Source organism: Pan paniscus, chromosome 13 (assembly GCF_029289425.2).
Source record: "Pan paniscus chromosome 13, NHGRI_mPanPan1-v2.0_pri, whole genome shotgun sequence".
Taxonomy (NCBI): domain Eukaryota; kingdom Metazoa; phylum Chordata; class Mammalia; order Primates; family Hominidae; genus Pan; species Pan paniscus.
The window spans coordinates 55,241,240-55,266,266 of NC_073262.2; the positions used below are offsets into that span (position 1 = coordinate 55,241,240).

Here is a 25,027-nt window from a genome sequence, read left to right on the forward strand (position 1 = left end):
CTGAAAAATCTGCCCCCCTCCCCCCGCCGTGATTATTTTTCATATTAAAAAGACACCCACCACCAAGGGCCAGTTTAAATTGTACAATCACAGCCCATAGGCCAGACCAGTGGAAAAGCCTAAGCAAGGCTAAGGGGCTTGAATTTAAAGATTTTCTAATCATCGGATTTTGATATTGAGTTCCAGACTTTAAGTCTCCAGCCAGTTACAAAAAAGAAAAAATTCTTTTTACTATTTCTAAGCTTCTAATTACTAGTATTGAAATGTGATCAATGTCTCCTGAGACCTAGCACCACAGAAAGTACTTAAAATAAATAAAAAATAAGTACCTAGTAGATGCTGTGAGATTGTGTATGTGGCTGTTTTGAAATGAAACTTCAGCCTCCACCAGTAGCCAGCCCTGTTAGTTTTGTCTAGGTCTCATAACAAAGCCACTTTGTGAGGCCTACCAGGTGGTATTTTCTTTGCCACCGTTGCCACTCCAGGTCTCTCTTAAATTAAATGTTATATGTTTACAGGCAGCTATGCCAAGTGCATAGGTTTTGCAGTTGCCTCTCTGAGGCGCTTGGGGGGAAAACACAAGGCAATCTTTCCACTTTCCCATTTTGCCGCCTCCTGGAACTACCTGCAGACCTGGGCTGGGTTTGCATCATGGAGATGACAGGACTAGAAGAAAGAATGACCTTGAGGATGAAACAAAGAACCCCTTCCCCCTGCCAAAAATTAAAACAAACAAACAAAAAACCAAATATCCTGATTCCATGGGATTGTTTTCTGCCTTTTAAGACAAAGACCTCAAGGGGTTGCTCATGCTTAAGGGATACTTGGTAGAATTGTCCTACTGTTATTTTAATAACTAACAAAACTGGCTTCCGTAGTCACTATCATGTCCATAGCTGGTCAGACTTTTTAGCTTGGTGTTTCTGGAGGAAAGCAACCATTGTGGAATGCAGGTGGCAGATGTACCTCAAGTGGCATTTCAGCGATAGTAGTAGATCTTTTAACTTATTTGTTGGAGTTTGAAACTTAGTGAAGGTTTAATCAGGTACCATATGTTGTTTGAAGATGAATGCACTGGAGGAAATCTGTAAAAGGGGGTGGTGACATTTTACATCCACCTCCCTAAAGATTCTGTTTGACCTCCCATCAGGATTATTATGAAGAACAAATAAGAATGTATAAGCATTCTCCATGCACTGTGGAGCACCATTCAAATGCAAGGCGGTATTATTTAAAAATGAATTTTTAAAAAAACCTGATATTTGTCATGTGCCGGCCTTGATGATAGTATGCGGTGCCTGCAGCTTTTTAAAAAGGTTTTAACATTCATGGAAAAAGTTAAGCAAATCATTATCCCTATTGAATTTCTAGAAGCCCATAAACAGTGGTCTCTCATTGGCTAGTTTAGTGGTTTCTGTAGCTTAGTGTGCCAAGGACTTGAACTTGGATTTGGAATCCCGCCTGGATTTTTGTGGTTATGTTGTCATGTCCCCCATCTGCCTCATTGTCCATAGTCTTGCTTCCTTCCACAAGCAGGCTGTAGATCAATTGTGGTGGAAAAAGTACATTAAGCAAGTGCCTTCTTTAAAGAAAGTTTCTTACAGATTATCTTAAATCCTCTAAGCAGTAAAATGCAAAGATGGCCCACGTGTACTTTTTGGCCCTTATTTTTGCACATTAAAAAGTTGTGGTTTTCTTAGTTACCATATCTGAAAAGCTCCTGCCTCATGTGAAGTAGTCTAGGCCTTCCTCCCTATGTCCTTTCAGGCAATGAAAGTTTCTGGTGGAAAAAACAAAACTTTGCATTGTGTCCGTTCCATGGCAGGTCATGTGATCAATTTCTCCAATGATTTTTTTTCCCCCCCAACAGATGGGTCAGAGAATTTCTGAATGAAGAAAACAAAGGTCTTGATGTTCTAGTGGAATATCTCTCATTTGCACAGTACGCGGTAACGTAAGTAAAACTTGGCTTGCTTGCATTTGAATTTTATGTGGTCACAGCAGATGCTACTCAGTGGTAAAATTATACACCACAGAGAGGGCAGAAACTCAGAAGCAGATGTGCTAGGGCTTAGGGAGGTTTGTTTCTGTTTGGGTAACTAAAAACAAATCACATAATGGTATTAGAAATGCCTTTAAGGCAGAAGTAAAACAGGTGAATAAAAATCACTCTTAAAGGAGCCCTTATTTTCAAAAGTAATGCTTTCTTTAGGGCTTAAGTTACATATATGGAAGAATAGTCTAACAGTTGGTGAAAGAGGTATGTGATAAATCACTAGGCGATGCAAAAGAGTGACTCCCTTTTTCTTTTAAAAATGATGTCTGCATGTATATTTGCATATGCTAGTAAGTGCATAGAAAATGATTGCAGAAACAGATACCAAATGTAGTGGCACTGGAGGGAGAGGTAACAGGAGGCTGTTCCTTTTTCCTTGATATGTATTTGTATTGTTTTGATTTTCTGCCCATAAGCTGAAGGGGAGTAAAAACTGGAGTGCAGTGGCATGATCTCGGCTCACTGCAACCTCTGATCAAGTGATTCTCCTGCCTCAGCCTCCTGAGAAGCTGGGATTACAGGCACCCACCACCATGCCCGGCTAATTTTTGTATTTTTAGTAGAGACGGGGTTTCACCATGTTGGGCAAGCTGCTCTCGAACTCCTGACTTCAGATGATCCACCCGCCTCGGCCTCCCCAAAGTGTTGGGATTTCAGGTGTGAGCCACCGCACCCAACCTAGAAGCACTCATTTCTATGTGTGTTTCCTTTTTCTGCTGTGTGAGAGTGAGGATGAGCTGAGAGGAACACACGCTGAATGGCGTGGGAGCTGTAGAGTAGCCTAGCGAGGGCATCAATGCCATGAGTGATTTCAGGATGCCCTCCTCGTCTTACCTTCTCTCATCTCAGTGATTGCTTTCTCTTTTTAGCAGTTAAAATTTTATTAGATTACCCCATTCTAACTCTTTTATGTTCAGTATTACCTCCTGCAGCCAAAGGCATGACAGAATTGTGACCAGTTGCCTCCATGGACTTTGTGCATCTATCTCTGCTATCTGATTAGTCTTTTATAGGTGAAAGTCATCACCAATTTTCAGATGAAGGTTCTAACCAAATATTTTATTTTGTCAGTTATACTTTTATAAAAAGTTACACTTTGATTTCCAATATGTATTATTGTTTTTTCTTCTGCAGTATCCTCTAAGATTTTCCTGAGGATATTAAGTGTAGCTACCTTCTGATTGTTCTACTGTCTGATCAGGTGTTGCTATGGATAGAAACAATTAATACAATTTCTTTTTTTTTTTTCTTTTGAGAAAGCACAGTTACTTTGTGAGGGGGGAAATGCATGGAGCACAAAAGCCTGTCTGTTTAAAAACTTTGTTCCTAAAACTATACAAGAATGAGCAAGTTAACTTGTCATTTATTCTAACATGGTTAACATGAGTAATAACCTCAAAAAATGTCAGAGAAACAACAGTCTCACTTTAAAGAGCACCACACTGGGAGGAGATTCCAAAATCAAAGCAAATCCATAACTTTGTTAGTAATGTATCACATATGCTTGGAAAAGTACACTTGCCAACACACTAGGAGAAAATGCTCAGTGAAAATTGATGGGTAGGAATAAATTAGTATAAGCCTAACATATTGACTTGTTAAAGCAAAATGAAGACAGCTGTAAGATCTTTTCCCCCTTCCATCATACCAATGTTAGTGACTTATATATTAGCAAGCCTTATAAAATAAAATACAAATAATATATCACTATTTAATTTTTGCTGCTCATTGTTCCATTATTCTTTTGCCAGAACCATTATTTGTCATTCTGTATTCTTAAAGCTAACACTGAGCCCATAGAAATTCCGTTGTATTTCCTTTCCAGTTTTCTTTGTTTGCAAAGACTTTCCATACTAAGGTGCAGATGTCTTGTAGGAACAGCAAGTTATACATGTTCGTTTATACATGTGAATGTGAATTTTTCAGTCTTCAATGGCATTTCTCTTTTGTTTTAGTTTTGACTTTGAAAGTGTGGAGAGTACTGTGGAGAGCTCGGTGGACAAATCAAAGCCCTGGAGTAGGTCCATCGAGGACCTGCACAGAGGGAGCAACCTGCCCTCACCTGTGGGCAACAGTGTCTCCCGCTCTGGAAGACATTCTGCACTGCGGTGAGTTCGTTTAATCAGGCGGCAACTTTGGCAGGATGCACTGGGAGAGCAGGCTCCTACTTCTTTTGATGATTCTGGGCACTGTATCTCATAAATTGCCACACAGCACTTTCATTTGCAATCATTCTAAATGAAAGTTTCTTTAGGAGTTCATGGGATCTTCCCTTGGGCAATGTTTGATAACTTTAAATAGCTTCTGGAAACACCATACCTTGATTCAGCATAGAAGGTGGGAAAATTCTGCTGCCAAGTGATAGAACAGGGTAGTCTCATAGGCAGATAAGGTTTTGAAACCAGGGGAATGTTGACATCCTGATGGAGGTACTGTTTCCAGGGTAGAGGCAGCACTTAGAGATCTGGGATCTCTGCCCCTTGTTACCCTTTGTCCTTCCGCTCCCTTTCATTTCTCCATTGGTAGCTCAGGTTGTGTGCTGTGGGGTGTTTTCTTAGCCATAGGTACAGAATGCTGTAGTGATAATTTTTATTAGTGAGATGCCATTAAGCAGTATTCCTTTGATTAGATATGCTTCAATTGTCAACCTTTTTTTTTTTTTTTTTGAGATGGAATCTCGCTCTTGTTATCCAGGCTATAGTGCAGTGGCACAATCTTGGCTCACTGCAGCCTCCACCTCCCAGGCTCAAGCGATTCTCCTGCCTCAGCCTCCCAACTGGCTGGGATTACAGGCACCTGCCACCATGCCCAGCTAATTTTTTTTTGTAATTTTAGTAGAGGCAGGGTTTCACCATGTTGGCCAGGCTGGTCTCGAACTCCTGACCTCAGGTGATCTGCCCACCTTGGCCTCCCAAAGTGTTGGGATTACAGGCATCAGCCACCACACCCGGCCAGTTGTCAACCTTATATTTTCTCCTAAGTATTCCCTTTCTCATCTCTTCTGGCTAAAATAGTACCATGCTAAGGGAGGATTGGTGCTGACCACCTGTACTAGCAATGGGTTTAATATTGCTGAGGTTGTTCATTCACTCATACCTACAATCATTCATTCACTGAAAAATATTTTTGTGCTTCTTATTTGTCAGGCATAACACTTAATACTAATTGTATGTTGGTGGATAAATCAAACTCCTGCCTATGAGGACAGAGATATCATCTAGAACAAGTTTGTAACGGTTTCTGTGGTTCATGATTTTAAAATAAAATTGTATTAATAAGACCCTCATTCCAAAATGTTGCTTATTCTTTCTTTTCATTTTTTTCTACACTACCCCATTACTTACTCTTTCTAGCTTAAAGTGTTTCTATCTTATTTCAGGCATGATCTGGCAAGAGGACATTACTTCTCTAAGTGTTTACGATCACTCCGGGTATTCAGTCATTGTTGTAGAATCCATATGTCAGATTGCAGCCAGTGAATATGTGGCTTTCAGACCTTTGGATTTGGTTGTCTAATTACCTCTTGTCCCTTTGACTTGGTTTTTGGTCATGGAAAGTTAAACATTTCTCTGTAATGAAGTTAAGTTCTGCTGAAGGATTTGATATTTGAGTATGATACCTCCAGTAAATCATTTAGATTTTCCTTGTTTAGAACTGGAAAAAAATGTTAATGGGTTTGGAATGAATTGATTCAATATTAAGAGCAGTGTTTCAATTCACCTTATTATATTTGCAGTAGGCCAAAGGTTGTGCAACCTGCTAATCTGCATCAGCTTCACATGTGGGCAGGAATATATGGGCTGATTTGGCAGATATATAAAGAAAGGCTAATTGTCTGAAGAATTTCCTGATCACCTTGGTACTGGAATGGAAATTCTCACCACTAGTTTAACTGTAATTATTTGTAAGGGATTTAATTTACAAAGTACATTGTAATTTGGTTTTCTATCATTGGACACGTAAAAAGTATCATGTATTGCCAAGCTACCACCTTAATAAGGATTCGTTTTTCTGGTTAATAATTCAGTATGCTTACTTTTTAAAGTATTTTTTCCAGTAGAGCAGAAGAATCAGGAAAATCTGGGAAACTTCCCAGGTTCAGGGAGGGATGTAACCCTGGATGCTGGAGGTCGAGGGACATCCAAGGCCAGCCTATTTTGCTTCACAGTTTTGCTTCAAAGTGGATCTTGCTAGAATTAATTTCAAATTGGAAAGTCAGACCAAAAGCATGCAGATAGGGAAATTGTATCTGGAAAAACACAGGCATTATATATATGATGTTTCTGGTTGGCAGGTGTGCTTGAAGATGACCAGCTAAGAATCCAATACCACATTCTTCTGTTTTGTGTTTTAATATTTTCAAGCTCAAGAACAGAACATTTAAATTTCCTTTGATTCTGCTTTATGGTTTCTAGTAGCCCAAGAAAGCTGATAAGGCAGTAACTTTCATGCCACTTAAGGACCTGAAGCTTAGATTTTTGTTTTGTTTTTTAAACAATGTATATCAGAAGTTTTCCAGCTCTTGTGGTTCATGGATTTATGTCTGGATTCTAATTCTGTATTTGGTCATTGGATATAGCATCTGTGACATAAAAACAGCAATCAGAAGTACAGGCATATGGTACATGTTGCTTTTCATATACCCAAAGATTATTTACATTTTTTTCTTTTCCTCCTTCTCTCCCCTTTCTTTCTCTTCTCCACACACTGCCTTCACTTTTGGCTTTCTTTTTACTATCCTCCCTTTTCTTTTCACCATCTCATTTCTGATTGTCTTCTCCTCTTCTACTTTGTCCTTTCTCATCCTGCTGTCTCCTTCTTCTCTGGTTTCATTAATCTCTCATGCCACCACCAGATTGGTTTCTCTGCCTGAGTATTTTCAGTTCCATTGCCACTAGAGCTGCTTCTCCCCTCTTGCCTCTGGAGCAGCTTCAGTTTACACACTGATGATGAGGCTTCAAACCGGAAAATCTCATAAGTCACGGGTGAAAACGACATCCAAGCGAGCTCACAGTGCATGCTGGCAGGGCAATCCGACTGCTCTCCACGTTATAATATGATAACCTTGTGGCTTTGTGCTGACATGCCATACTAGAATAAAGCCTGCTGCCTTTTAAACTTTGATACACTCTGTTATCATATTATGATTCCTCATTTTTAGAATTTGAACCTTTACAGTATCTTGCATTTTAATAGCACAGGTTGTTTTTTTTTTTTTGAAAAAGAAAAAATATATAAATTCATGCTCTATGAAAATGATTTATTCTGGTAGCTTTGTTTAATTAGTATATGTCTTCTGTATCCAAATGCAGATTTTAGTTCCTTCTTTTTAATCTCCCGATAATAAGACAGACATATTAATCTTATCTGATACCACTTGGCAAAAGGATTGGTTAATCTTGGAAGAAAAAAAATGAGATTTCAGGAAATTTAAAACACATTGTAAATGGGCATGATTAAAGAAAAAAATGAAAAACACTGTGTTCAGCTGGGCACGGTGGCTCATGCCTATAATCCCAGCACTTTGGGAGACAAAGGTGGGAGGATCACTTGAAGTCAGAAGTTTGAGACCAGCCTGGCCAACATGGTGAAACTCTGTCTCTACTAAAAAACAACAACAAAAACTAGCTGGGTGTGGTGGTGCACACCTGTAATCACAGCTACTTGAGAGGCTGAGGCATGAGAATTGCTTGAACCTGGGAGGCAGAGGTTGCAGTGAGCTGAGATCATGCCACTGCACTCCAGCCTGGGTGACAGAGCAAGACTCAATCTGAAGAAAAAAAAAAAGACAAACACTGCGTTCTAAAATACAAGGTTGGTTTTTTTTTGTTGTTGTTTTTTTGTTTTTTACCAAATTCTAATGTTGACACACATTTTCCTCCTTGTAGTCATACTTTACTTTTTAATTACTCAAAATTGATTGTTAAACATTTTATGTCATAACATACCCCTTGAGTCATATCAGCTATGGGATTCTGTATTACCATGTATTTGTCAGCTTGGCTAGAGGGAAACTGTTGCTGTTGATGCAGTAGAGACCTGGTTTGTATTGTCTTCTAAAATTAGAATGTGGTGTGCCTTCGGTTAAGATAGGTTTCTGTCAGTGTGGCTACAGAGCTAGCTAAATTTAACAATGCCGTATAGGCACATATATGCACATCTATGAAGACAAAGGCTATGTTATTTCAGATGCAAGAGAAAATACTTTCTGATTTTTAAGAAGGTCCAAGTTAATGCTATTAACTCGAGTAAGAAATGACATAGTAAGTAAATGAGTTTTTAAAGAAAGAGGTGGAGTACTAACTTAGGGTTTGGAGGAAGGGACAAATTTAAACTGGACTTTAGGCAATGTCCAGAGTTGGTCCTCAGGGTAAGGAAAGGTTGCTCCAGGTGGAGGGGAAGTGAAAGAACATGAGTTGAGCACAGCCCTATATAAAGATCAGGTGTGCTAGGGAATGAGGGAAGAACCTGTCCTTTCAGGAACAGGTGCTTTGTGATGGAGATAGAGAGCTGTTCAGTGGAGAGAGAGTCATAAGACAGAAACCAAGATTCACCCTTGCTATTGATCTTTGTAACCAAGGATGATCTTTTCAAAATAATTATATAATCCCGCTCATTTTTTCCTTAAAATTTTTTTGTCTTCTTTTACTTTCCTGAATATGCCCATAGTTTACATATTCCCATTGCAACGGTTTATTTTCAAGTAATATCTTTTCTTTAAAAACAACACCAAGGTCCACATTGCCTTTAATACATTAACTACCATTAGTATTTCTTCTACACTCCTCCAGAGTAAGAGTTTGTTTTTCTTATGATGATGATGATGACGATGATTTTTTGAGATGGGGTCTTGTTCTGTTGCCCAGGGTGGAGTGCAGTGGCACGATCATAGCTCACTACAGCCGCAAACTTCTGGGCTCAAGAAATCTTCCCCCTTCAGCATCCCAAGTAGTTGGGCCTACAGGTGTGTGCCACCACGCCTGGCTAATTTTTAATTTTTTCTGTAGAGAGACGGCCTCACTATGTTGCCCAGGCTGCTCTCGAACTCCTGGGCTCAAACAGTCCTCCTGCTCAGCTTCTCAAAGTGCTGGGATTACAAGCGTGAGCCACCATGCCTAGCCAAGATAATTACTTTAATGGAATGGCATTTCATGAATAGTCCTTATCTGAATATTTGCCACTTGTATCCTTAGTGGATTTACGTGAAGAGATGAAGAATTCAAGTGTAGGTCCTTGTTTATATATTTTTAACACTGCAGTCCCATTCCTGGCGATGGTTTTCATAGAAGTAATTATTAAAAGTATTTTTCAGTGGTACAAAGATACAGATAACATTGATGTAATTTTTATTGGTGAGAAAGCCTTTTCTTAAATGTCTGTTGTGTGGCAGCCACTGTACTAAGGGCCTCGGGGAATTTGCTGTTCACAGTTTACTGCCTCTGTGAGATTGCTACCGTTATACCACTGTGAGGAAACTGGGGCCTGAAGTAGTAGTGAAACAACTTGCCTTGGGTCGAACAGTAAGTGAAGGAGGCAGGATTTGAATTGAAGTGGCTTATCAAGGATTGGAAAAAACACTGAAGAGGCCTCAGCAAATTCTTGTAGCTGTGGTCCAGTGCCTTCATGGGCAAGACTGATTATGGACTTAGTTTGTAAAGGGTGCCTTGCCAAGGGTTAAGGATACAGAAAGATATATTAAATAATATATTTGTATATGATTTGTGGCTGACAAGGGACTTAAGTATATATATGTTTGTGTGTACACATGCTTGTGTACATGAGCATATATATGAAATGTCATGTGAGTGTAACAAACTCTAACAATACGGAAATGTAGAGGCGAGAGTAAACAGCAGAACCTAGGGAGTGATTCACAAGACTTGGTGTGGATGTGAAACATCAATGAGTAAGACCCAGAGGAGTGGCTGGGAAAAGGGAGAAGTCAGGAGAGTGATCCGAGCGGAGGTTCAGTGGTAAGACCGCATGCTTCCTTTAGGAGACAGTGAAGAGATGAGCCTGGCTGCAAGTCGTTTAGAGCCAGTTTATGTACTATTCTGAAGGTTAGTCTGTGAAATTGTCACTGCAGCTCATTGGCAATGATTTTGTTGGTTTTTGAAAAGAGGGGATAATATGGGAAGAACATAGAAATATTTCCATTTAAAGGTCACAGGAGTGAGATGGTTTCCTTGGACACATTTTACATGGGGCTATGTCCTGATTAATTAGCCCCCCCAATAGCAAATGCCTTTGACAAATGGAATATAATGAAAAATAAGAAAAATCAGGCTAATAGTGACTCTCCATTCATATGATGGGTTGCCAGCCTCCCCTTTCATTTGCTCCATTCAAAAAGTATGCACTGAAACCTTTGATTAGAGGCTCTGATCTAGCTCTTATCTGGTCCTCTAATGGGACATATAGACAGCGTTCCAATGCCTGATTTAAAAGTTCATTAGGAATTTTGTTTACTTTTTTCTTTCTTTCCCTCTTTCTCTTCTTGATCCCTCTACCTCTCCTTTGAATTATCTGGATTCAGCTGTTTCAGCTCTATTTCTTTTGGCTGTAGAGACAGTCAGAAAAATGCCTGGCCCCTTTTTTTAGCATCATATATTTTATGAGTTTAATTGATAGAAAAAATATGCCCAAGTGATGTCATGTCTGAAGGATAAGAAAGAGGAAACCTAAAACCCCAAATCTTGGTTAAAGTTCTATTAGCCCAGACCTTGGAACCATAAAAGACTGGTACAATTCTGCCAAATTCTGTAACATACCTCATTGGTGTTGCATTTCAGTGGGTTGAACCCTTATGTCAGCTTCCGAAGGAGTTCTATACTATTCTTTATTTATAGGTAGATATTAGTTTGAGATCTGAATAGTGTGACAGACTGCCTTTTCCTTACAAAAATGCTTTTTGTCAGCAAGAAAATATAGCTTTTCTTTTACTTGTTCCCATTAGGGCTTAGATATTATGAATCTCACAAATGTTGGCGTGGAAGCTCCATAGAAGGCTTGTGGAAAACCTTTTTGCTAGACTCCAGGAAAGCCTGGTTAGTTCAATTCAGGAAACATTCTTTCAAGGTTCTGCGGTATTATGTAGTCTGGGTATTGAAGCTCAAGGAGAAAGACAGACATATACACAACTCACATACTAGAATAAGTCTAAATGTCTAGAAATAAGTGTATATTGTTGAGACAATAGATGGGTGATCACAGTTACTTCAGGACATTACTGGGTGAGCAACGGCTTCCATTTTGGTGGGTTTTTTTTTTTTTTTTTGAGACGGAGTCTCACTGTGTCACCCAGGCTGGGATGTAGTGGCGTGATCTCGGCTCACTGCAACCTCCACCTCCCAGGTTCAAGCAATTCTTTTGCCTCACCCTCCCAAGTAGCTAGGATTACAAGCACTCACCACCACACCCAGCTAATTTTTGTATTTTTAGTAGAGCAGGGTTTCACCATATTGGCCAGGGTGGTCTTGAACTCTTGGCTTCCCAAAGTGCTGAGATTACAGGCGTGAACCACCGCATCTGGCCCATTTTAGTGTTTTCTAAGTGCTTGGTACTTTACATGTATTAGCCTGTTGTCACACTGCTATAAGGACATACCCGAGACTGAGTAATTTATAAAGGAAAGAGGTTTAATTGACTCACATCTCAGCATGGCTCTGGAGGCCTCAGGAAACTTACAATCCTAGTGGAAGGGGAAACAAACATGTCCTTCATCACATGGTGACAACAAGAAGTGCTGAGCAAAGGGAGAAATGCCTCTTATGAAACCATCAGATCTCTTGAGAACTCAGTATCATGAGAACAGCATGGAGGTAACCACCCCCAGATTCAATTATCTCTTACTGGGTCCCTCCCACGATACATGGGGATTATGGGAACTACAGTTCAAAGTGTGATTTGGGTACAGACACAGCCAAACCATATCATTACAGATATAAATCTCTGAGTAAATCCAGTGTTTGATTTCTTCTAGCTTTTTAGCTTATGAGTAGAGGTCTTTCTCCTCTACTCCAAGAATTTTCATAGACACACCACTTAGTGCTTACATTTACCACCATTGTTATTATTTTTAAGAATATACTACTTTATATTTTTAAACATGAAGGACTAGCTCAAAATTTTGTAGCTTCCCCCCCCATCTTTTTTTTTTTTGACTCCTTTGTGATGGGTAGTGGTTTAAAGACAGCAAAACATGACTTTAACCAGAACACTAACTAGCTTTATACATAATTCAGCCTATGAACATGTATCTGGCAAGAGAAATTCCTGATCTGTGGTTCGGCAGATCCATGAGAGCTGCTTCTCCGGATTTTCTTTGCTGGCCTTGCTTGCTTTTTGCGCTCCTGTCAAAAACTCAGGTTTCGCTTGCTGGTTGGAGCTCACTAACAAAAATAGCTTCTTTCCCTGTAGCGCCTGCTGCTGGTGCTGTGCAGGTTGAGGTGTTCCATTTGTGCTCCTTGATAGATTCATTGTTGAGCATTAAGTAGGTGGCTGGGTGCAGTTGTCACCTGAGTACTAAATAGGAAATGTTCTGTGTAGATTTCTTAAAAGATATTTGCTTAGCCGGGCGTGGTGGTGCCACCCGTGGTCTTAGCTCCTTGGGGGGCTGAGGCAGGAGGATCACTTGAACATGGGAGGTCAAGGCTGCAATGTGCCGAGATCATGCCACTGCACTTCAGCCTAGGTGACAAGGTGAGACCCTGTCTCAAAAAAAAAAAAAGGAAATTAAAAAAAAAAAAAGATGCTTGTGGCTGGGCATGGTGGCTCACATCTGTAATCCCAGCATTTGGGAGGCCAAGGCGGGCAGATCACTTGAGGCCAGGAGTTCGAGACCAGCCTGGCCAACATGGTGAAACCCCATCTCTACTAAAAATACAAAAAAATTAGCTTGGCATGGTGGCACATGCCTGTAATCTCAGCTACTTGGGAGGCTGAAGCAGGAGAATTGCTTGAACCCAGGAGACAGAGGTTGCAGTGAGCCAAGATTGCATCATTGCACTCCAGCCTGGGCAACAGAGTGAGACTCTGTCTCAAAAAAAAAAAAGAAAAGAAAAGATATTTGCAAAAATCGCTTAGTTTTTAAAAGTCTATCACTCATACTAGCATTGACTTATAACTTTTTCTTTTATTAATATTTTATGTACATATAACTATTGGTATCTGCTGGGATATGCATAACACTAATAAAAGGGTTTGGAGTAATTCGTTTGGTTATGATCTTAAGTCAGTTTTGTAATCTGTAATCTGCTTCTTTCTGCATTCACAGAGCTTTGTGAATTCTAACTGGCAACTCTTCCAAGATAGAATCTCATCTTTGAATGCTAGGGTAACATTTAGAGTTTTAGTTCAGTGGAAAATTAGCAGGTAGTTCTCTAAGTTTATGTAGAAGAGGGGCTGGGAAATTTGGTGCTGTTAGTTTCCCTACAAAATCAGCCCTAGATATCCCTTCCCTATTGTATTTTTCTACAAATGGCAGGAGCTCCAAAAATTAGACTCAGCTATTTTCTGTCTCTGGGAAGCCCTTCTTTTGTGTACAAGCATCCAGGGCCCCAAAGGCTCTGCTTGCCAGCCTGGGAGAAGAAAGGCTATCAGGATGGCATTTAGATAATCAGCCTCAGTGGTCCAGGAATTGGGTCACAACTTCTCCATATTTCATTTCCTGTTTTTCTCTTTGGAATCTGAGGGAGTCCTTTCCAATCCTCGCATCTCAGGGAACCTCCCCCAAGTCACCAGAGAGACCTGATTGTTCCATCACCTTCTTAGACCTGTTCCCATCAACTTGAAAGTTACACTTCAGAATGAATAGGTTGGAAAAGTTACACTTCAGAATGAATAGGTCTCTAAATGTCTGTTATGGAATGCTGGTGAAATGGTTGAATTAAGGCCCTCTGAAAATGTTCTCATCCATAAAAGTGATAAGAAAACTGGCAAAAATTACTGGAATAAACTTTTTCAGAACTCTAGAAATTAAAGTCTTGCAGTAACCCAGGGAGCATCTATTCAGGAAAAGGGACTGATTCTCAGAGCAGGAAGTTTTGTGGCATTTTAACTTGTTCTCATTCCCATCCCTCCCTCTCCAGTTCCACAGTAGCCTTGAAAACCAGTAGCTGCAATCACAGTGAAAACCAGCAGCCTGGCAGCCTCTGGCAGGGGCAGGATGGCGTTGGAGTGTCTTCAAAGCACCTCTCCCTCCTCCTTTTCCTCCTTCTCCTCTCCTGGCTCTCCCTCCTCTGAGATTTGAGAACTGCTGGTGGAGAGGAGGGCCCAGGGGAGTGCATTGCTGCTGAAACTGATTTCAAATTTCAGTTTAGGGAACATGCACCATTAGCTGTTGACAGAGTCTGGGATCATGCAAGATGTATTACATGGGACAGGACTAAATAGAGCTCATGTGCGCCAATTATCCATGGGAGTCCATGGAGAAACTGATGCTGCCTCTCACTGGAGCTTTTAAAGTGTACCACAGTGAATTGGAGGGACACTCTCCAATTTGGTTCTGCTCAAATTATGTGAAGTTTCATAATAGCTTCAGGAAGAAAATATTATAGTAACCGTTTCACTTTATGTAATTCTGTAACAGAACACATGCCAAGGGTGTTAGTTTGCCACAGAGGTACTCATGCCTCCTACTGAGTCACTGGCTTAATCCCTGCAAAGCTCAGGCCTTTGTAGAAAGTTTATTCAAACAGGTAAACTAGGATGATCAGTGTTTGGAAAACGAAGAAAGTTTAGCCTAGAGGGCTGTGGCAAAGGACCTGACGCAGGCTGCCTTATCCTCTCTTTCAAAGATAGTATATTGAATTGATTTATTTGTGTTAAGATGATTATACAACAGCATCATGTATATACATGATTACATAGTTATAACTAGTTTCATTTGAGCGGTTTGAATGTTAATTGGAGACGGATTACTGCTGTGATTTTTTTTTTTCAACCTTAAGTGAATCGGTGTGACATATATTTAGTAGAGTTTTGGGGCACTAATCAATTAGCCTCATCTTTTTTTCTGTGGAAACTGTTTGTCACTGAATTCAGCCTTATTGTTATCTAGGTGGACATTTGCAACACCAGGTAGTAAGATTTTCAGAGCTGAGTTTTTCTAATGATATTTGGTTCTTCGGTCCTATGTATTGTGGAGGGATTTGGTCTCATCACAGAAATCTGCAAATGTGCTTCATTGGGTAGATCAGAACCAGCTCTCCATCTAAAAAGGCCTTCTAGGAGCCATCCTACAGGGTGATTGAGGAAGAGTGTGATGATCCCCTTATCTAGTTAGCCCTCTATCTTAAGGTCTAAACCTAGACCATCTCAGTAATGTTTAGCATAAACAATAGGTACTTAATAAAGCCAGCTTTGGGGCTTAAAAAAGAGATTTGGTTTGATTTCCTGTGGCTGGTGAGCACCAGAGGCCATTTCCTCTAGGTTGCTTACCTTGTCTAGGTGTTCTTGTTGTGGTAAAGTGGCTAATAACTTGTAAATCCTCATTCTGTTGCTGCTTTAGGGTCAGTAAGGCCATCGCCTCAGGGAAGTGGTTATTAGATAGTGCGAGCTTCTGCAGGGCGCAGTGGCTCATGCTTTTAATCCCAGCACTTTGGGAGGCCGGGAATTCGATACCCACCTGGGCAACAGAGCAAGACCCTGTCTCTACAAAAAAAAATTTTTTTTAATTAACTGGGCATTGTCTCTTGAGCCCAGGAATCTGAGGCTGCAGGGAGCTGTGATCATGGTACTGCACTTCAGCCTGGGTGACAAAGTGAGACCCTTGTCTCCAAAAAATACATGGTGTCAACATCATGCGTTGGAGCGGAATTCAAAACCTGTTTTTTTTTTTTTAAAGTAGTCATGTACTCACATGGTAATTAAAGCAAAGAAACCAAATATCCAGTTACAAAAATTGTCAGATTCCATAAAATATGCATGATGAAGAATTGATTAATGTACGTGCTAACCCATGGCACAGTCCCTAAAATCTAGTCTTGTATGTTTAAGATCATCCTAAGTTGAGTCCTTTGAAAGTAAATTTTCAGAGGTAAAGAATTATGACATTTCTCAGGGTGCATTTATTTAGTGAGAGGAAATCCTTTTAAAATGATTCTAAAATATAGAGCAAAATTTCCTATTAAGTCAAAAAACATCCTCACTTTCCTAATAAGTGTCATATATAGAATAAAGATTTAAAAAGAGAAACTTGCTTACCAAGGTATTGGCCACTGTGTTCTATAAGAGATGCCTATATGCTGCTGTTTTTGACAAACTAAGCCTTAATTCACCATGATGAAATAATTATTCAGGGTGAGAAATGACACCTATCTAGGACTGAAGCAGAAAATGCTGCCAGGATGACAGGATGTGAACATTTGATAAAGAACTAGCCAGCACAGACAGCTGTAGGCGGTAGCTTTTTCACATGATCACCCAGCAGATTGTTGATGAGTCAGGTTGATGATGAGCAACTCGTGGAAAGTGACTGTCCTAAATCGCAGTGAGGAGACTTGTGGTTTTGCCTGGTCTCGTCTCATCCCTTATTTGCTATGTAGATGTAATGTCTCTGGGCTTCCGTTTTCTTAACTGTATCAAGAAAGGATTAGAGTAAATGATACCACAGCTCTTCAGTGCTATGATTTTGTTGTTGCTGTTATTGGTCATGATGGAGGTTTTTAAATTTATAATGTTATTATTTTAGACATACAAGTTCAGATACTACCTTTTATTACTACTCTATTTTTATATAAACAAATAATTGGAGAAAATAATTTTTAAACCAAATACCATCATTTTAGAAAAAACTTTAGCTCTATTGTTTTTGAGCGTAGAATATAACTAATAAACAAGTTTCTCATTGTTTTTATTGACATTTATATATTGCGTATTTTCTAAAGTCTTTAAATGTTAATAAGTATGTATGTGTTATGTCATATTAAATGTATTTTAAGTGTTGATCCAGAAAATGTATTTGAGATAGCTATCTACTGCAACAAATAGAAGCCCTTTGTGTTAATGTTTGGGAAGTAGAATATTATTCTAATTAAGTTTGTTGCTTTCTACACTCCATAAAATAATAACAGGGACATTTTAGCTTCTTAGAAAGAGACTATTGCAATATAGATCAAGAACTGGATCAGTAAATAAAAAGAAAGAATGTGCTACATTACTTTACACCTCTTAAGAAACACAAATAAGGCTGGGCACGGTGGCTAACGCCTGTAACCCCAGCACTTCGGGAGGCCGAGGTAGGTGGATCACGAGATCAAGAGATGGAGAGCATCCTGGCCAACATGGGGAAACTCCATCTCTACTAAAAATACAAAAATTAGCGGGGCATGGTGGTACACACCTGTAGTCCCAGTTACTCGGGAGGCTGAGGCAGGAGAATCGCTTGAACCTGGGAGGTGGAGGTTGCAGTGAGCTGAGATCGTGCCACTGCACGCCAGCCTGGTGACAGAGCGAGATTCTGTCTCAAAAAAAAAAAAAAAAAAGAAAAGAAAAGAAAAGAAAAGAAACAGATGTGTAAGGTTGGTCTACTTGCTGGAATAATGAAAATGTATTAATATTTCGAAGTGATGCAGAAATATGGCACTGTAGAGAATAACCTCTCCCATTTTCCTTAGAGACTGGTTTTCATTAGTGTATCTTCTCAATCATTGCTGCATATGAATACAATTTAACAAAAGGCAGTTGATTCCATTCAAATTACTCTTTCTTTTTAAAACTTAATCTTAGATTACTTTGTTTTACACTGGAAGCTATTGCTATCAACTAAAAATGAAAACTCTTTCTAGTAAACAGTCATGTACTTAACAAGTGATTCCATTAAAGAAATTCAAGACTGAGGTTAAAATAAGAAAGATAGAGGAAGGGGAAGAACTTCAGATGTAGATTAAGAAGATGATATATGCTTGGGTCTCATTGGCTGTGTGATTAGTTTTTAAAGTTGTACCAGTCTCTGAGACCTCCAAAAAGTGTGTTAACAAGCATACCCAAGATGGGCTTATGGCAAAGTGACACATTATAAAGCTGTATTTTAGAGGTTGAAATCAATCTTACTGTTGCCATTTGGTGGTGGTTTTAACCTACAGTCCTTGTTTTGGTACTGGTAAAGAGTAGTGTCTGTTAAGTGCATGTGCCTATGCTAAGAAAGTAACCTGCTGTTTTATAGAAGTTTCTCTTTTTGTTTGTAGATATAATACATTGCCAAGCAGAAGAACTCTGAAAAATTCAAGATTAGTGAGTAAGAAAGATGATGTGCATGTCTGTATCATGTGTTTACGTGCCATCATGAATTATCAGGTATGTTGGAGCTTCTGGTTCTTTTAAAAAAAAACCTGAATTAATCAGACTCAGAAATTACTGCTGGGTGCAGTGTACACCGCTTGGGCGAAGGGTACAATAAAAGCCCAGACTTCATCATCCTACAATTTATCTGTGTTACCAAAAGCTGCTTATACCCCTAAAGCTGTTGAAATTTTTTTAAAAAAGAAGAAAAACCAACCAACCAAACAAAAAAAAACAGACTCAGACTTTGTTCTCTTTGGTTTCTTTGTATTATTTCTATTTGAAGTAAATGCCAGGATTTAACGAGATTCTATTAAAAAAGAAAGGCCTGGTTCATTCTAATTCTCAAGGTTTAATTCTTTGCTCTCATATTTTAATAAATATATATAATTTGTGATGTATTTAAAGGAAAGGTGTTTTCCTCCTATAGAGATAAACTTACCTAGATTGCTTGGTGAATGCTTGTGACTATTAAAGATTGAATAAGCTGCTGTTGCAGGTAGTAATGAAACAACTCTAGAACACCAGGAATGGATAGAGACAGTGGTTCTCAAAGGGTTATATGGCAAACAGGCGAAAAGTTACAATTATTGGCAGTTGGGCTCAGTGGTTCCTAATCTTTATAAGAAGCACCTGGAAGATCGTTGAAAATGCAGATTCCTCCTTTGGGTAATTGAGATGCAGGTTGACCCCACTGTAAAAACACTGGAAGTTACGGTGGAACACGTGTGCTGGGTTAATCTTAACAACAAAGTGGAAGTTAGAGCTTGTAGTACCTAGCGTGAACTGGCAGGGTCATCAGTTTAATTAGGTCAGCAAAGCAGGGGTACAGGGGTTCCACTTAGAAAAGTGGAATTCAAATATAGAAATAGGATTTGATTTCCATTAATATGGATGCTACAGTGGGTCCAAGTAGAAGTGGGAGATAAATACATAGGTGGAGGGTTGGTGTTAGAGTTCAAACCAACACAAAAGGCGCTGTGTTAAATTTAAGAAGGGAAACATGCATTTATTCTTTCAATTTTTTTTTGAACTTTGCCAGACGGCCCCTGTTCCACATAGGCACTGAGAATACAGCATTGAATAAATCTGTGGCCCAGGGAACTTACTTTCCAGGGAGGGGAGACAGATGACCAACAAATAAATTGGCAAAATGTATATGTTCCAGATATTAATGATGAAATGAAAGCTAATGCTTACATGTTACACTTTTCAGGTCTAGTGCTTTTAAACCTCTTAAGTCATGTAAATAGCCCTGTGAGATCAATAATATTACTCTCCCCATTTTACTGATGAAGCTGGGACACAGAGAAGTTTGGTAATTTGCCTAAAATCACATAGCTAGTTAGTAGTGGAGTCAAGATTTGGACCCAGGAACGCTTTGAACCCAGAGAACCATTACTAAGTACTGTAGAAAAAATAGGAAATAGGAACTGCTGAAAATGTGTGTGAGTTTTAAATAGGCCAGCTAGGGAAGGGTCACTGAGAGGGTAACATCTAGTAACAACTTGAATGAGGGAACAAAGGGAGGGATATTAGGGGAAGAAGGTTCTAGGCAGAGAAAAGGGCAAGTGCAGAGACCCTGAGGCAGGAATGTCTGGTTTGCCCAAGGCACAGAAAGGAGGCTTGGCTGGATCAGAATGAGTAAGAGGGAGAAGAGTAGAAGATGAAGTCAGATATGACAGGGAGTTTGATTATGTAGAGCTTTAGAGGCCGCTGAGAGGACATTGACTTCACTATGAGTGGAAAGCTATTGAATGGTTATAACGACATAATCTGACACTTGGATTTAATATGAGACCATTCTGGCTTCTGTGTTTAGGTTTGATCTTGGCCAGGCAAAGGCAAGAGGGGGTAGACCATTTAGGAGGCTTTTAGCAGTAATTTAGGTGAGCTTTGGTGGTCATATGGACTAGGATCATAGGAGTGGAGATGATGAGAGGTGGTCAGATTCTGGTTTTATTTTGATGTTAAAGGCAGCAGCATTGGATATGAGGGAGAAGGTGAGGAGTAGAGGGTGGCACCAGGGCTTTTGTCTTGGCACCTGTGAGATATATTTGCTATCTATAAAGATGGGAAGACTGCAGGATAGATGGATTTGAGGCAGATCATTAGGAATTCTGTTTCGGGGATTTTAACTTTGAGATTCCCCTTAGACATTCAAATGGTGATCTTAGGTGCATGGTTGGATATGCCAGTCTGGATTTCAAGGCAGTGGTCTAGGCTGGAGTTAGACATTTGAGAGTAATTAGCATATAAATGGCATAGGAAGCCAGGAAGGTGAATGAGATCAGTAGGGGTAGACTGAGAAGTAAAGAAGTCCAAAATATGAACTCTAGGGCTCTCTGTTTAAATGTCAGAGAGATGAAGAAAAGCTGGCTAGAGAGCCTGAAAAATAGCCAAGTAGGAGCCAAGTGAAGGACATATTTCAAGGAGAAGGGAGTATTCAGCTCTGTTAGATGCTGCTAAGTCAAGTAAGATGTGGAGTGAGGATTGGCCATTGGCTTCAGCAAAGTGCAGGTCTTTGGTGATCTTGGCAAGAACAGTTCATTGGGATGGTGGGGGTGAAATGCTTGATTGGAGTGGTTTCAAGAATGAGCAGGAAGTGAGGATTTATACTGAGTGTCTGGAGGAGTTTTGCTGTAAAGGATAGCAGAGAAATGAGAGGCAGTGGCTGAACACAGGTTGTGGTATCAAGAGAGGTTTTTATTGTTACTTAAGATAATTTGCATTTTTTATGCTAATGGCAATGAGTCTATAGAGAGGGAAAAATAAGGGGGAAGGGAGGAATTTCTGGAACATACGATGTTCGTGAGCAGATGAGAGGGAATGGGATGGAGGAAGGACTCATGGGAGGGGTTGGCCTTAGTTTGGAGCACAGAAGAGTTCCTCTTTAATAGGAGGTGAGGAGGTAAGCCACAGATCTGTGTGGATAGATTGATGTGGTATAGGAACTTCTGGATGTTTTTTCTGATGAGCTGAGAGTGAGTTTTGAGGAGAAAGAATATAGTTGACCCTTGAATTTTGTGGGGTGTGAGGGGCACTGATCCCTGGTGTAGTCAAAAATCTGTATATAACTGGAGACCTCACCAGTAGCATAAAGTCTATTAACACACATTTTGTATGTTATATCTATTGTATACTGTGGAGTCACCCTGGAAGCTTAAAAACTCAGGTGCCAGGTCCCTGTAATTGAGATTCGGAGTAAATGTTTTGTTTAGTCTTCCAGGAGAGTTTAAGGAGCGGCCAAGGTTAATAATCACTGGGCTAGAGCCTTTTTATCATTTTAATAAAGAGAAACATGTAGTTCATTCGTAAAGAATGGGAAGATGATCTTTTGATAATAGCATCATTGCCGATTTTTTTTTTTTTTTTTTTTTTGAGAGATGTGGGTCTTGTTGTCCTGGACTCAAGCTGTACCCCCCGCCTCAGCCTCCTGAGTAGCTGGGACTGGAGGCACAAATCATTGCATCTGGCATTCTTGAAATTTTTAATAGAGAAATATGCTCTGACAGTGATATACTAGAGACATAAGTGCATTTATAATGGTGTAAGTTTCATTAGGTAGATACTTCGGGTTTTTGGTTTTAAATCAATACTGACAGTTCCCTAACTTGTCTCCCAATGCTTTGTGTTTCTTTTTTTTTCCATGTTAATTTTAGTATGGTTTCAACATGGTCATGTCTCATCCACACGCTGTCAATGAGATTGCACTAAGCCTGAACAACAAGAATCCCAGGTAAGCTGCTTTTGTAGTACGCAAGTCTAAATCTATCTAGAGAAAACAGAGGGCTAGTCAACACTTAACCAAGTTTGACTTTGGAAACTTTCAAGTGTTAATCTCTGAAATAAGATTGGCTATAAACTCTTTGGCTGTGTAAGAATTTTTCCTTTTAGCCAAGTTGCATTCTTAGATGGGCCAGAGTTGAGCAACTGGTGACAATTCTAGCCCTTCACTGTTCTCCTCAAGCTTTTGTTCTTTTGAGGCCTGGTTTCCAGCATCCTTGCTGCTAAATTTGGAGAGGATCAGGTTGCCAGGACTCGGGGGCCAGGAGAGTCTTGATAAAGATTTACGTATATCAGTTATTGCTGGAAGCTAGCTAAAACCACCATCCTTCGTCTACACTTCGCTTGATAACTTTACATATGTAGCTTTAATTACTGAACAAAAATAGAAAAATAATTGTAGTGGCCAGCCGCAGTGGCTCATGCCTGTAATCTCAGCACTTTGGGAGGCCGAGGCAGGCAGATCACCTGAGGTCAGGAGTTGCGACCAGCCTGGCTAACATGGTGAAACCCCATCTCTACTAAAAATACAAAAAATTAGCCAGGCATGGTGGCACATGCCTGTAATCCCAGCTACTCAGGAGGCTGAGGCAGGAGAATGGCTTGAACCCAGGAAGTGGAGGTTGCAGTGAGCTGAGATCGCACCACTGCACTCCAGCCTGGGTGACAGGGCAAGACTCTGTCTCAAAAAATAAAGAAAGAAAGAAATAGAAAAATAAAATTGTATATGCAGATTTCCTTTCATATTCACCACCTGTAAAGGCTAGCAGCAGATATAATTCACATCACACATTAGTCCTAAAAGCCAGTCTTCATCAATTGTAGTTATTTTAATGTGCTTTCCATTTTGGTGAAGTATTCTGTACTTCAAATGTGCAATTCCTTTTCATCCAATACCTCTCTGTAGACAAAATATCTGAAAACTGTTAATTCAAAAATCTGATTATAAATTAGCCATTTCAGATTTGGAAAATGCAACACGAACTATCAAGTCCTCTTTACTGAATATTATTCTTTCAAACTTCCCCTGATTAAACCTTTTGCGACTGTGCGATTCCTTCCTTCGTTTACTAGAGTCCTAAGTAGCCATGCTTCTGTGTCTCTGCCTTCTACTACAGGGAAGACATTATTTTTTAAAAGACAATTGACGTTGTGGAGTATCAGAACAGTTTTTGTTTAGAAGTTGGTGAAAGTTGTTATTCCAGAAAAAAAATGAAATACTTAAGTGGTCTTATGATTGAAGAAACAATGCTGTTTCTTTCTTGACATTGAATTTGAAAACTTAGAGTGTATCTCCATGTTCTCCTTCCAAAAATATTTCAGATTGAGTTTTATTTTCTTGAGTCAAAGAAAATATTCTTGTGTTAGTAAAGCTAGTAAAGCTGTAATCCAGCTCCTTCCAGTTGTCCTGCATAGGAAGAAGAAAGGACAGAAACTTGTATTTTCGTGGGAGATTTATGGATCTGTCCCTACATGAGCAGATTTGAAATGTAGAACATGAATTTCAGTTGATTTTGAACTTTTTTTTTGCAAATGTTCTCTCACTGTCTCTAAAACCAGAGAAAATACTTCATCAATAGTTTGTTTTTCAGCATATTCCCATTCCCTTTGTTTTTAGTGTACCAGTAAACATTTTTCATCTGTATTGTACTGAGTCACCTGATCATAGGTCTAAGAGATTATTCTTCTCAGAACTAGTTTTCATTAGTGAGTGATTTGTCTTTTTGGTAAATATACCTTCCAAATTTGCCATCTTAGACAAATCACATATGTAGTAGTCAGTAAAGGTTTAAAAATGTACTTTGATTAAACTGTACCTTAGTAAAGGTTTTTAAAAATGTAAGGGCAAATGTTTTATTCTCATGTATCTTGGAAGGAAGGAACAGCTGACTCATCATGCCATTTTCACTGATTTGTGTTTTTCTTCTTCTTGTTTTGGCAGAACAAAAGCCCTTGTCTTAGAACTGTTGGCAGCCGTTTGTCTTGTCAGAGGCGGGCATGAAATCATTTTATCAGCATTTGATAACTTTAAAGAGGTAGGCTACACTATAGTTTTCATAAGAATACTCACACATCTTACATTTGGACATCTTTGAACGGAATTATTTACCTTTTCATTTATCCTAGGGCCTAAGGAATATAATAGTTAATTTCTAAGATCTCACTGAGAGGCATGTAATGAACTTAATCTAAATTTGGTATCTTATTTCTAGGATAAGTTAAAAATAATTGCAGTACTCTTTTGTTGTTGTTGTTGTTTTTGTTTTAATTTTTATGTTTTTAGAGAACATGGAATAATCCAGTTTGAAAACCGGTTTTGTTACATGTATGTGGTTTTCATTGGGGTTGATATTGGCACTTGATCATCCACCATGCAAATTTTATGAACTCTTTCATCATAGTTACTTTATTTTTGCTGGATGCTATGAAAAACCTGGCAAATACTGGCACTGATTCTGGGAGTGTATAAGCTTAAGTGGGCTTGTCACAGACAAACAATAATGCAACAGATGAGCATGGTTGAAAATGGAGACTGACCACAAAAAAAGGAGGGATTACACAAAGATAATATGACACCGAGGATCCTGCCCCAATGTATCAAAACATCACCACCTAGATAGTAGCTGCTTTCCCATAGGGGTAGTGGGCAGTGTTGTAGGACCAAGAAGAGTACCTGTTTGTTCCCCTGGTATATGCCTGACATCAGAGGCTACTTTGAGGTGAGAAATTACAAAGTAGTCCTTAGAGAACAGTTGGAAGCCCAGGTTACAATAGGACCCTTCGCCAAGTTGTGTGTTATGCTAGAAGTCCCATTTAATTCCAAATGCTTTTGGATTAAGACCCAAGCTGGATTAAAATCCAGGTCACAGAGGGACTGTTTTCTCTCCTCTTTCCTGAAAGGTT

The 25,027-nt window shown here is 39.5% G+C and overlaps 1 protein-coding gene across 10 annotated transcripts in view; it reads left to right on the top strand.

Annotated features, from left to right (window-relative positions):
• The window catches only part of FMNL2 (formin like 2), a 313,896-nt gene that overhangs the window by 220,978 nt on the left and 67,891 nt on the right, over positions 1-25,027 (top strand). For 9 of the 10 annotated variants that reach the window (XM_008958138.4, XM_008958141.4, XM_008958137.4 and 6 more), the window contains exons 5-9: positions 1,871-1,954; positions 4,012-4,164; positions 18,244-18,352; positions 22,000-22,076; positions 24,066-24,159. In XM_008958138.4, the coding sequence (XP_008956386.1) occupies positions 1,871-1,954; positions 4,012-4,164; positions 18,244-18,352; positions 22,000-22,076; positions 24,066-24,159 (517 nt within the window). The remainder of the gene's footprint in view (positions 1-1,870; positions 1,955-4,011; positions 4,165-18,243; positions 18,353-21,999; positions 22,077-24,065; positions 24,160-25,027) is intronic. The other variant, XM_034954287.3, reaches the window with a different exon arrangement.